The sequence below is a fragment of the Oryza glaberrima genome, chromosome 5, assembly GCF_000147395.1.
Source record: "Oryza glaberrima chromosome 5, OglaRS2, whole genome shotgun sequence".
Taxonomy (NCBI): domain Eukaryota; kingdom Viridiplantae; phylum Streptophyta; class Magnoliopsida; order Poales; family Poaceae; genus Oryza; species Oryza glaberrima.
In genome coordinates, this window is record NC_068330.1 from 15,994,607 (window position 1) to 16,007,571 (window position 12,965).

Consider the following 12,965-nt stretch of genomic DNA (forward strand, 5'->3'; position numbering starts at 1 on the left):
TCGATGTCTCGTTGCTCTCACTCTTCTCTCTTGGCAGAAGATAAACCACCAATAGTAGGCCAGTGACAACCTAGTTAGAGGCTATCGATTCCCCTATATGGATAATCTTCCTGTCACTACTCCACAACTTAGAGCAAATATAATAGTAAGCTATAAGGGCAAGTTTTATTGTAGAGGTGACCACCACATCCAATTTCATGCATGACATACATAATTAAATTAAGAGGTGATATGTATAATAGGTTACCTCTACCACACAATCTCCAATATCTCTACCACTCTCATATGTTTATTGAAGTTTGTGTAGGGGCTACCCCTTACATGAGAGGTGACTATTTCTCTCTCATCCTTCTTCTCTCCTCCACCTTACTTTTTAGTCCTATGTGGCATTTTGGGGTTTGTGCTTGGATGCCCATAGTACTTGCCCTAAGCCTACTATAAGCTTATGTGGAGAATAGAGATAACAAAAAATCAAGGATGTTGGCTCTCATGCAAGAGCTAGCTTAACACAAGCTCCTAGGTAAATACATTAAATGCATAGGTGAGAGATAGAGAGAAGAGAAGAAAGTTGTAGCCAACCTTATAGCTAATTCATTATATATGTTGGCTTTAAGATGGGCTAATAGTAGAAAGTGAGCTCTACTATTATCCTTGCTCTTAGGCTGAGTTCTTATTTCCACTTTCCCAATTCACCTCCCTCATTTTCTACGTGCACACTTTTCAAACTGTTAAACGGTGTGCTCTTTGCAAAAAATTTTCTATGTAAAAGTTACTTTAAAAAATCATATTAATTCATTTTTAAATTTATTTTAGTTAATACTTAATTAATCATGCACTAAACGCTGCTTCGTTTTGCATGCTAGGGGGTGAGGGTTACACAGCCTTAAAAACATCCTCTCCCACGGTTTTCTTTGTGCTATGTGTATCAAAGAGCTATTCCCCGTGTTTTTCCTCTGTTGTTGTTTCATAGCTTAAAAGTACTAATGGATGGGTATGTCGTGGTGACTGAGCTCCCGTGTCACCGGTCTACATGTATGCGTTACCACCACCCTCTCGCTCAGGGTTCTCTATACCCTCTATGTCTCAAGTACATAACAAGTCTTGATCCATTAAGGACATTTACAATACGGTGAAACATGACAGATGGCTTTCTGCTTTCATGCCGAGCCAAGTCGCCACCTCACTTTAGATAGTTGCCTGCTTAAGGGTTGCACATGACCACATGTCCTGCTGAAACCATGAGTCTCGACATAGAAAATAGTTTGGCAAGAGGAATGGAATCACCGTGTGAGTAGACAATTTGCAATCAGTCTACCCATCAGGTTTCTTTTTTCTCAGCCCTTTGAAACTACTATTCATTGGAAAGAGGTGTCAACGACGATGGCTTTAGCATACGTAGTACATTCTCTCCCAACACCACACTATGTTACACTGTAAATACCAATCTTGTAACGAAACAATAAATGTCGTAGAAGATTCAAATAAGTCAACCAAAATCCAGAGCCAACTCAATCATTTCACCTCTTATCAGGGGCGGAGCTAGCATACATGTAGTGGTGTCACAGGGCACCAATGACCTCCGCGTATTAGTCTAGGTACCCTTCTAATTTTTTAATGAGTGACACCAATAAATTTTGTCCTGTGACACCAGCGTGTAAATAATTTTGCACAACTGGACAGCCGAAACAAATTAACTACTAGCAAATTATATAATTTATAGTTATTTGACCAAGCACAACGGATAAATAAAGTTCATGCATCATAAGTTTTCTTGAGCAATTAGGTGAAACATAGGCTCAGCAACCACTATTGAGAGGAATTTCTTGTATTTTTATATGTTTTATTGTTTCACTTCAATTAGAGTTAACGAATGAAACTATCGCCATAAAATCCTGGCTCTGCCCATGCTTCTTATTGTACAATAGTACAGCATATGTGTTGTTTCACACTTTCATGAGCCGATTTTTAATCAACCAATTCTTCACCGCATTTTCTATAAGAAAATACTACACTCACACAAAAACAGGGGATCTCACATCATTGGAATTCAATAAACAAGAGTGCTATGAAAACAGTACAACAGGTCGATCACTTTCTTCATGTTGATTTTTACTGGACCCCTAGTTGTATACAACAGTACAAACACACGTGTTTCATGAGCCAATTTACTCAACCAATTCTTCAGCTCAATTTTTTTGAACGAAGCTAGAGGCCCTTAGACAAAACACGGGAGCTAGCTGCTCATCTTTGGATTTCAATAAATTTCTATAAACACTACATTTCACTCTCTCCGGCGCGTAGTCATGTCTCCTATATACTCTCTCCGTTTTATATTATAATTAAGTCATTTGATTAAATTTGTTCAGCTTAATCAAGTTTATAAAAAAATTTAGCAACATATAAAATATCAATTTAGTTTCATTAAATCTAACATTGAATTATATTTGGATAATGTGTTTGTTTTATATTGAAAATACTACTATATGTTTCTATAAACTTGATCAATTTTGAAGAACAACTTATGATATGGAACACATACGTATGTGAAAATCACAGCGTGGTCTTGGCTGCCCTCCTGACCAGCACAGCCCAGCACATGACCCTGTACAAGACGAAGAACCCTAGCATCACCCCGACATTGACCCACCTCATCCCCTCGTCGATCCCTCTCCCCCTCAGCACATCACCCCCCGTCCTCAAGCACACTCCTCCCGCCCACGCCACGCACCTGCCGCTGCTGCTGCCGCCGTACTCGTTGATCAGCAGCAGGTCCAGCGGGTACCTGTACATGGACACGTAGTACATGAACGCCCAGTACCTCGGGATGCTCTCCCTCGGGATGAAGTAGCCGGAGAAGAGGAAGAACACGCCCAGCGACATGCAGATCAACGAGTTCCCCAGCACGAAGTCGGGCGAGACGGCGCTGAGGAAGAGCACCAGGGAGCTCGCCATCAGCACGATGAGCCACACGGCGAGCGCGAAGCACGCGAAGGCCAGCGGCGTGGCGCGGAGCCCCGCGAGGAAGTAGACGGGCGCCGAGAAGAGGAGGGACACGGCGAGGAGGCACGGCGCGAAGACGAGGGCGTTGGCCACCACGTAGGAGGAGAGGCGGTAGGCGCGGCGGGACGCCTCGCGCATCAGGACGCGGCGCTCGTGGAGGAGGATCGGGAGGGCCTCCACGGTGGAGGAGAGGAGGAAGCTGAGGCTGAAGGCGAAGAGGCCCAGGCGGAGCGCGACGCCCTCCGGGTCCGGGCGGATGCGGAAGTAGACGCTGCCGAGCCCCAGCCCGGCGATCACCGCCTGCGCCGCGCGCGCCGCGAAGAGCTCCCTGGTGCGGTGCATCGTGCGCCAGCAGCGCACCGCCAGCGCCCCCACCTCCACCGCGCGGCTGCAGTAGTAGCCGTGCTCGTGCTCGTGCTCGCCGGCGCCGCTGCTTTCGTCCTCGTCGTCGATGACCTTGTTGTGTTGGTGTTGATGGATGGTGGTGGCGAGCGCGGCGCCGAACCTGGCGTGGTCGGCCTCGAGCTGCTCGGTGACCTCCATGGCGAGCTCGAGCGGGTTGAGCTGCATGGGGATCTCGTGGCCGAGGCGGGACAGGGAGTGCTCCAGCGACTTGAGCGTGCCGAAGTGCGCGACGGCGCCGCGGGAGAGGAGCAGCAGCGAGGAGATGTAGGCGAGCATGCGGTAGCTGGGCTGGTGGATGCTGAGCACCACCACCTGCCGCCGCGCGCGCGCCACGTCGCGGAGCAGCGACAGCACGTCCATGGCCGACCGGCTGTCCAGCCCGGACGTCGGCTCGTCGAGCAGCAGCACCGGCGGGTCGTGCACGATGTCCACCGCGATGGACACCCGCTTCCGCTCGCCGCCGGACACCCCGCGCGGCGCGCCGCCGGCGCCACCGCACCCGCCGACGTAGCTGTCCGCCACCTCCGACAGCCGCAGCTCCTGCAGCAGCGCCTCCACCCGCTCGCCGCGCTCCCGCGCCGTCACGGCGGACCGGAGCCTGAACCGCGCCGCGAACAGGATCGTCTCCCGCACGGTGAGCAGCGGAAGGAGGTTGTCGTCCTGCGTCACGAACCCGCACATCCGGCGGAGCCGCGCGCGGGAGGTCACCGCGCGCCCGTTGACGGACACCACCGCGTGCGGCCTGGCGGCGATCTCGCCGCCGGTGCCGCGGCCGGAGAGGATGCGGAGCAGCGTCGACTTGCCGGCGCCGCTGGGGCCGACGACGGCCAGGATCTGCGAGCTGGAGGCCGTGAACGACACGTTGTTCAGGAGGCCCGCGCCGCCGGTGGCCGGCGGCGAGCTGGTCGAGAAAGAACCCAACAACGACGAGAGCAACCCGGCGCCGCCGGAGCCGCGGCGAGGGTCCCGGCATGAGAGGTTGGACACGGCGAGGGTGTAGTTGGGAGGCGAAGGGTGGTAGAAGGAGAAGGACGGCGAGGCGGAGTCCGGCGGCGACGACGACGACGTCGACGTCGAGAGGAGCGCCGGGTCGAGCTCCGACGACAGCGACAGGTCCTCCATGGCTAGCTAGCTATAGCAAATGGGAACGACGATCAAGAATTACGGCCGCTCAAGAGGAGCTTGGAATTAAACACAAGATCGATCAACTCGAAACGAACGTGACGAATATATGCATGGTTGGCTAGCTAAGCTAAGCTAACACACTTTTCTTGAGCGTGTAACGCACTCACGCATGCTCGTCACGACACACCATGCACATCTTTGTCTGTGATGCACGCACTGTTTCTAGAACAGAGGCTGGCTAATAAGATTGTGAGAGAAAAATGTGAGAGAGAGAGAGAGAAAAAGAAGACTCGGTTTAGTGAAGATTAATTACTTGGTGAATTGGTGATGATGAAATTGGGGGAGAAAAAACCATTAGCTGCTAATAAGATTGGAGCAAGTAGCTAGTCATCAGTATTGGGTGTGAGAGTTAAGCTAAGAGTAAGGGCAAAATCGTTGTTTGGGTGAGGGGCGTTGCGACCTGTGAGCTACTGGAACCTAACTGAACGTTGTGTGTGTCGCGGCGGTTGGACCTAACCATCGGACAAATCTAACCGTGCTTGCTTGCGTTTCGTGGCGTGTTGTTGGGGTCTTGTTCGTCTGCTGCCGTGTGTATTTTGGAAGGGTGACTATCTCGTGATGTGTTCAAAAACATCTGGTGGGCAGTTAATTCGTTTATTATTATTATTTTTTGTTTTTTATTATGTTGGATGCGCGTAAATTAGTGAACAATTTGACATCACGCAACTCTGTTAAATTCAGTGCAATATCAAGGTCAAAGGTAGAGTAAATTGCATATATGTTATATATGATAGGTGCAAATAGTTGTAACAACTTATAAAAAATGTTCATATATACTATTAATACAAAATAGGGTTTCATTTACGTCTAATCCATATCGAGTGACTTAGCACCAGCATATATATCTTATAGGCTTCCACGCTACATTAATATGACCATGGTTTGATTCCCCCCCCCCCCCCCCCCCCCTAAAGATAAACCCATGTGTATAGAGATGTTATTTTGCATATCCTATCACCGTCAACCTCCTCCCAAGGTCATCCAACACCAGATATTTTGTCAAAGAGGCAAAAACTTGTGATCATGAATTTTTGCCAACCTAAATCGCCGGCTGGAAGCAAACTGAGCGTAGCTTAGGGTTTTTTGGTAGAACTTGTCCATCCGGATTCAATTCTTATACGTGACATGGGTGCTTGCATCTATGCATGATTAGTAGTAGATAACATACCCATCCTTTCTTTCTGCAAAATCACAACCACAAACTCAACATGCATGAAGCTATAAGATCAGCCGTTAAATATCTCCCACGTTCATATTGTGTGCAACTATTATTCCCTATTAATAACAATAAACAACATTTTCGCAAGGCCCACGCCCACGTCGCCTCCCGCTCGGGAATCTCGGACAACGAAAACCCTAGCAACCGCCGCTATCCCTCTACCCCCCCCCCCCCCCCCCGATCTCACTGCCACCTGAGCGAGTGCCCGAAAAAGTCGGCAGCGGTGGCCACCCAAGATCCGGTGCGGGTGGATCCAAAGGTTGAGGACGGCTGGAGTGACGCTAGCAACGGGCCGGCGTTGGATGGGACTGGCACGTGTGGATGGCGGCGATAGGCAGAGGTGGAGGCGAGGGAGGGCTGAAGGCGGTGGTGGAATGGCGGCCAAAAGGTGGAGGAGGAGGCATGTGGCGATGTAGAGGTTGCGCGCGGAAGCACATAGCAAATGTGGTCGTGGTGGGCGCCGCTAGATCTGGAGCCCTCTGGCCAGAACCGATGCCCCCCTCCATGGGTTCGGGCCTCTCTGGCGTGGGAGGCTAGAGTTTATGGCGGCGGGGGGAGGAGGTGCATGGTGATGGGACAAAGGAGGTCGGCGCGGTGCACGTCCAGTGGTTGTAGAAGGCTAGCACCAGCGGCAACAGAAGCTCGGCAACAGTGGCGCCGATGGCTAAGGAAGGTCGGCCCGGGTAACAATGGGAGGTCAGAGCGGGTGACGACCGGGTGGTCAGCCTAGCTAACGGCACGGGAGGTCGACCAGTGATGGCGGTGTGTTTCACAAGGCATGCTGAGGTTGACTATCAGGGGACGTCGGTACAACAGTGTCCACATGCCAATGGAGGATGGCTGGTGATGGAGCAATGGAGCGATAAACTGCATAGCGACAGGAGGTGGGTGGCAGGTGTAAAACCTAGCTTGGTCTTGCTGGGCTAGCATCGACAGTGTTTCAGGCGTCGTTTTCCCTGTTGAGAGCGTTGTCGAGCCATCCCTCTCCCTCGGGTGGGCTGTCGATGAAAACACTATCTTGGTTCTCCTCGAGGCCTCGATGGACGGTGGCATCACCGTCCATCGTCGCTTTTCTCCTTGGAGACGTCATCTAAGAGCCCCCCTGCCAAAACATCTCTCAAACAATTTATGTATGCTCTCTCTAGATATTTTTCCTCTTGCGATGACGCCCTAGCTAATGCAAACTGACAATGTTAGCGGGCCTTGTGAGGGAGATCAGTTTCATCCTTCTCTCTCATCCTCTCTCCTTCAATCCTAAGGGTGTGGATAGAGTTGGGTGCAGTGCTCGATGTTAGGTTTTGGTTTTGTGGGTAGTTCGGTTGTAGCTTCTTTGTTGGTCTAGCAGTGGCCGGTCTGGTGCTAACCTTCTACTGGGTTATGTATAGGTGTTGTCGGTGTGTGGTGGCCGTTTTTTTCTTTGCTGGCTACTGCTTTCTAGGGTTCTAGCTTTGTATTATTTTTCCGCTCTATTCAAAATCATCGCATCGCCAGGTGTTGGTCACTAAAAAAATATTCCCTATTAATTACTATAAATTTTCGTGTTGTACCCACAAACTATAGTTATTGCTGATTATTCTTATATATTAATTTAATAAAATAATAGAAAAAGGAGCCTCCACGTTAGCTCTCATAGCTTAGAAAATCCCACATTAATCGCAGAAAAACAAAGAAAATAGAAAAACCTAAGTATATTAGGATTAGAATATGAAACTGACAAGAAGAATAAAAAAAAATCCAAATATGTCATAATTATAGGATTGTGTGGAAACGGACAAAGGATTCTTTCGTGGAAACCGTGTGAAATAAAATAAACCCAGACCAATCGCACTATAGATTCAAATGGGATTAAAAAACTCTAATGAAGCACTATAGATTATGGTCAATTTAGTAATTAGTTCTGTAAGCAGGTTTAGCTCTCCGTCGTGTAGACCGGCCTAACAATGATCAGGCGCGTGCCTAGGTTATACTACCCGGTGTCACAGCACACGGGTAGATTATTCAAATCCTATATAAATTACACTATATTAATTAATATATTAGTCAACAATTAGATAATTAGTATGTATTGGACCCCGGTCTGGGTTCGCCACTGACAATGATCATGCACAGCAGTGTGAAAATCGAGAGAGATCAACGAATTGAGATGAACGAAATTGATGCACCAATGAAGGGGTGACTAGCGATCACATTTGGGCCGCCTATCCCGACGGCATAGAGAGGCTGATGGTCTCGTGGCTTTAAACAACACGACTAATTCAATTTCTGGAGTAGCAAAAACAAGTCGATTAAGTTTCACGAAACTACAATCTATCTATTATATTATTAAAACAGCTTTGAAAGCATGCACCATGTTCAAGGTGGGGGCTAAAAATTCCCACATTAATTGGAGAAAAAGAAAAAAAAAGGAGAGTCCAAGTAGAAATACAATTTAAAAATAGCTGAAATTCGGAATTAAAAGTAAGCAATATTAAAAAGAGTCCATACAATAACCCAATACGAGATTAATTAAAATTCGGAATAAAAAAATAAAAAATAAATCAAAATTAGAAAAAGAAAAGAAGAGTTCAAGTAAGAATATAATTTAAAATTAACTAAAATTCGAAATTAAATATAAGCAATATTGAAATAAAAGTACATATAAGAACCCAGTAGTAGATTAACTAAAATTTGGAATGAAAAATAAAATATAATCTGAAATTAGGCAAATTAAAAAGAGAGTTAAAGTAGAAATACAATTTTAAAACAACTGAAATTCAAAATAAAAATCAAAAATCAAAAAAACACTATACAAAAAATAAAATAAATTCTAAAATTAGAAAAAGAAAAATAAGATATCAGCTGGGAATACAATTTATAAATAACTAAAATTGGTGATAAAAAATAATGATTACTAAAAAAAGACCATCTGAAACACATGACGAGATTAATTAAGTAACATGCCTATAAAGGAGCATAGTGGTGGCGGTTGATGGGACATCTAAAAACTATTAATAAAGACATCTAAAAACTATTAATAAAACACCAAATAGAATCCTAATGACAACTAAAAAGAATTACAAACGGGCAAGTCGTGAAGCAATCGGTCAAGGCGTTTAGCGGGACTTCTAGAAAGTAAAAAAAAAAAAATAAACCCAGCGATAATCATATTTGATTTTTACGTTCGCTGTGGGGCTAAAAATTCCCCTCATTAGTTGGAGAAAAAGAAAAGAAGAGTCTAAGTAGAAATACAATATAAAAATAGCTGAAATCCCGAATTAAAAGTAAGCAATATTGAAAGAAGAGATCATATAGGAACGCAATACGAGATTAATCAAAATTCGAAATAAAAATAAAATAAAATCCAAAATTAGCAAAAAAAAAAGATTCTAAATAGGAATATAATCTAAAAATAGCTAAAACTCGGAATTAAAAATAAGGAATACTAAAAGAAGAGTTCATATAGGAACCCAATACGAGATTAATCAAAATTCGGAATAAAAATAAAATAAAATCTGAAATTACCAAAAAAAAAGAGTCCAAGTAGGATTACAATTTAAAAATAGCAGAAATTCGGAATTAAAAATAAGAAATATTGAAAGAAGAGTCCATATAAGAATCCAATACGAGATTAATTAAAATTCGAAATAAAAAAAAATCGAAATTAGAAAAAACAAAAGAAAAGAAGAGTTCAAGTAGGAATATAATTTAAAATTAACTAAAACTCGGAATTAAATATAAGCAATATTAAAATAAGAGTACATATAAGAACCCAATAGTAGATTAACTATAATTTGAAATAAGAAATTAAATAAATTAAAAAGAGAGTTAAAGTAGGAATACAATTTTAAACAACTAAAATTGAAAATAAAAAAAATATCAAAAGAACACAATACAAAAAATAAAATAAATTCTGAAATTAGAAAAAGAAAAATAAGATATCGGCTAGGAATACAATTTATAAATAACTAAAATTGGTGATAAAAAAAATAAAGATTACTAAAAAGAAAAGACCATCTGAAACACATGAAAAGATTAATTAAGTAACATGCCTACAAAGGAGCAGAGTAGTGGCGGTTGATGGGACATCTAAAAACTATTAATAAAATATCAAATAGAATCCTAATGACGACTAAAAAGAAGTACAACGGGCAGATTGTGAAGCAATCGATCAAGGCGGGTGGCAGGACTTCTGGAAAGTAAAAAAAATAAACCCAATGATAATCATATTTGATTTTTAAAATCTCAATAACAATAAAAATGAGAGGCAGCGGGTGGGTCGTATAGGGGTACAATGGCAAAGTCGCTGATGGTTGGTGGGTCTTCTAGAAAGTAAAAAAAATGAATTCCAATGATAGTTATGTTTGACTTTTACAATCCTAATGACAACAAAGAGTATGCGGCGGACGGGTCATAGAGGAGTATAGTGGCAGCGTTTGACGGGATTTCTAAAAATTATAAAACAAAATAAAACCCAACAAGACAATAAACTCCAATTTTTAAAGGTTTGGGCTTCTAAAAAGTAAAAAAAAATAAACCGCAATGATAATCCTGTTTGATTTTAAAATCTCAATGACAATAAAGAAGGGCGACAGCAGGTGAGCCGTAGAGGAGTACAGTGACAAAGTCGCTGACGTTTTGGCAGAACTTCTAGAAAGTAAAAAAAATAAACCTACATGACAATTATGTTCGATTTTTAAAATAGCAATGACAAAAAAAGAGAAGATGCAGTGGACGGTCATGGATGAGTATAATGACAGTGTTTGACGGGACTTCTAGAAATTATAAAAAAGATGTCCAACAGGATAATAAACTCTAAAACTTATAGTTTTTAGATCCAATTTTTCAAGATTCCAAGGAGAATGAATAGAAAACAGTGGTAGATCGAGCAAGCAAATAAAGAATAATATGACAGAAGTAAGGGGTAGCAACTGTTGTGACTTTAGAAACTAAAGAAATTAGAAACATGAGGATAATAAGGTTTAGTATTTAAAAATCTTAAGACAACGAGATAACTATTTAATAAATTTGAAGTAAAATCATATTAAAAATATATAATTTTATATGGGTGCTAGCCGCGCAATTGCGTGGGCCACCCAGCTAGTTATATTATTAAAACGGCTTTGAAAGAAGGCATCACATTCGCTGTGGGGGTTAGAAATTCCCACATTAATCGGAGAAAAAGAAAAGGAGAGTCCAAATAGAAATACAATCTAAAAATAGCTGAAATTCGGAATTAAAAATAAGCAATATTGAAAGAAGTTTCCATATAAGAACCCAATACGAGATGAATCAAAATTCAAAATAAAAATAAAATAAAATCCAAAATTAGAAAAGAAAAGGATAGTCCAAGTAGGAATACAATTTTAAAATAGCTAAAATTCGGAATTAAAAATAAGGAATACTAAAAGAAGGGTCCATATAAGAACCCAATATGAGATTAATTAAAATTGGGAATAAAAATAAAAATAAAATCCAAAATTAGCAAAAAAAAAAAGTTCAACTTGGAATACAATTTAAAATTAGCTAAAATTTGGAATTAAAAATAAGCAATATTGAAAGAAGAATCCATATAAGAACCCAATATGAGATTAATTAAAATTTAGAATAAAAATAAAATAATATCCAAAATTAGAAAAAAATAAAAGAGAGTTCAAGTAGAAATAAAATTTTGAAACAACTGAAATAAGAGTTCAACTAGAAATACAATTTAAAATTAGTTGAAATTCGGAATTAAAAATAAGCAATATTGAAAGAATAATCCATATAAGAACCCAATACGAGATTAATTAAAACTTAGAATAAAAAATAAAATAATGACCAAAATTAGAAAAACTAAAAGAGAGTTCAAGTAGAAATACAGTTTTGAAACAACTGAAATTGAAAATAAAAAATAAAAATATTTAAAGAACACAATAAGATATGAATTAATTTTTTTTAAAAAAAATAAATTCTGAAATTAGAAAAAGAAAAATAAGATTTCAATTAGGAATACAATTTATAAATAGCTAAAATTTGTGATAAAAAAATATTGAAAGAAAAGACCATCTAAAACACATGACAAGATAAATTAAGTAACATGCCCGGTGATAGTTGATACGACATATAAAAACTGTTAATAAAACACATAATAGAATCGTAATGACGATTAAAAGAGGGACGGCAGGCAGGCCATGAAGCAAATGAGCAAAAAAATAAATCCCATTGATAATCATATTCGATTTTTAAAATCTCAATAACAATAAAAAGGAGAAGCAGCGGGCGTGGTGTATAGGAGTGTAGTTGCAGAGCCGCCGATGGTTGACGAGACTTTTAGAAAATAAAAAAATAATTCCAACGATAGTTATGTTCGATTTTTAGAATCACAGTGACAATAAAGAGTAGGCGGCGGATGAGCCGTAGAGGAGCATAGTGGCATCATTTGACGAGATAATAAACTCTAAAAACTAGAAGGTTCAATATTCAAAGGTTCGGAACTTCTAAAAAGTAAAAATAAAACAATGATAATCATGTTCGATTTTAAAATCTCAATGACAATAAAGAAGGGAGACAGCGGGCGAGCCGTAGAGAAGTACAATGGCAAAACCGCTAACGGTTTGGCGGGACTTCTAAAAAGTAAAAATGAACCCAAACGATAATTATGTTCGATTTTTAAAATCTCAATGACAATAAAGAGAAGAGACAGTGGACGGGCCATAGAGGAGTATAATGGCAACGTTTGACGGGACGCCTAGAAATTATAAAAACGAAACCCAACGTGATAATAAACTCTAAAAACTATAAGGTCCAATTTTTAAAGGTTACAAGGAGAATGAATAGAAATAGTGGTAGATCGAGCAAGCAAATAAAGAAAGAGATGACATAAAGGGTAGCAACTGGTGCGACTTTTAAAAAATTATATAATTAGAAACACGGGGATGATAAGTTTTGGTCTTTCAAAGTCTTAAGACATTGAGATAGCTATTTAATAAATTTTAAGTAAAACCATACTTAAAAAAATATATGATTTTGTTTAGATGCTAGCTGCGCAATTGTGCGGGCCACCCAACTAGTTAGCTCGACAAAAATAAAGAATACTGAAAAAAGAAGTCTAGAGTACGTATAGAAATAACTAAATTTAAAAATTTAAAAATTATTAAATAACTATCACATATATATACACTACAATATGAATATTACA

General features: G+C 41.2%; 1 protein-coding gene across 1 annotated transcript; it reads right to left on the reverse strand.

Annotated features, from left to right (window-relative positions):
* Window positions 1-1,902: 1,902 nt before the first annotated feature.
* LOC127773097 (ABC transporter G family member 23) lies at window positions 1,903-4,770 on the reverse strand. Its single transcript, XM_052299110.1, has one exon. It carries the CDS (start codon window positions 4,525-4,527, stop codon window positions 2,551-2,553), a length of 1,977 nt encoding a protein of 658 aa, XP_052155070.1. The 5' UTR covers window positions 4,528-4,770; the 3' UTR covers window positions 1,903-2,550.
* Window positions 4,771-12,965: the final 8,195 nt, after the last annotated feature.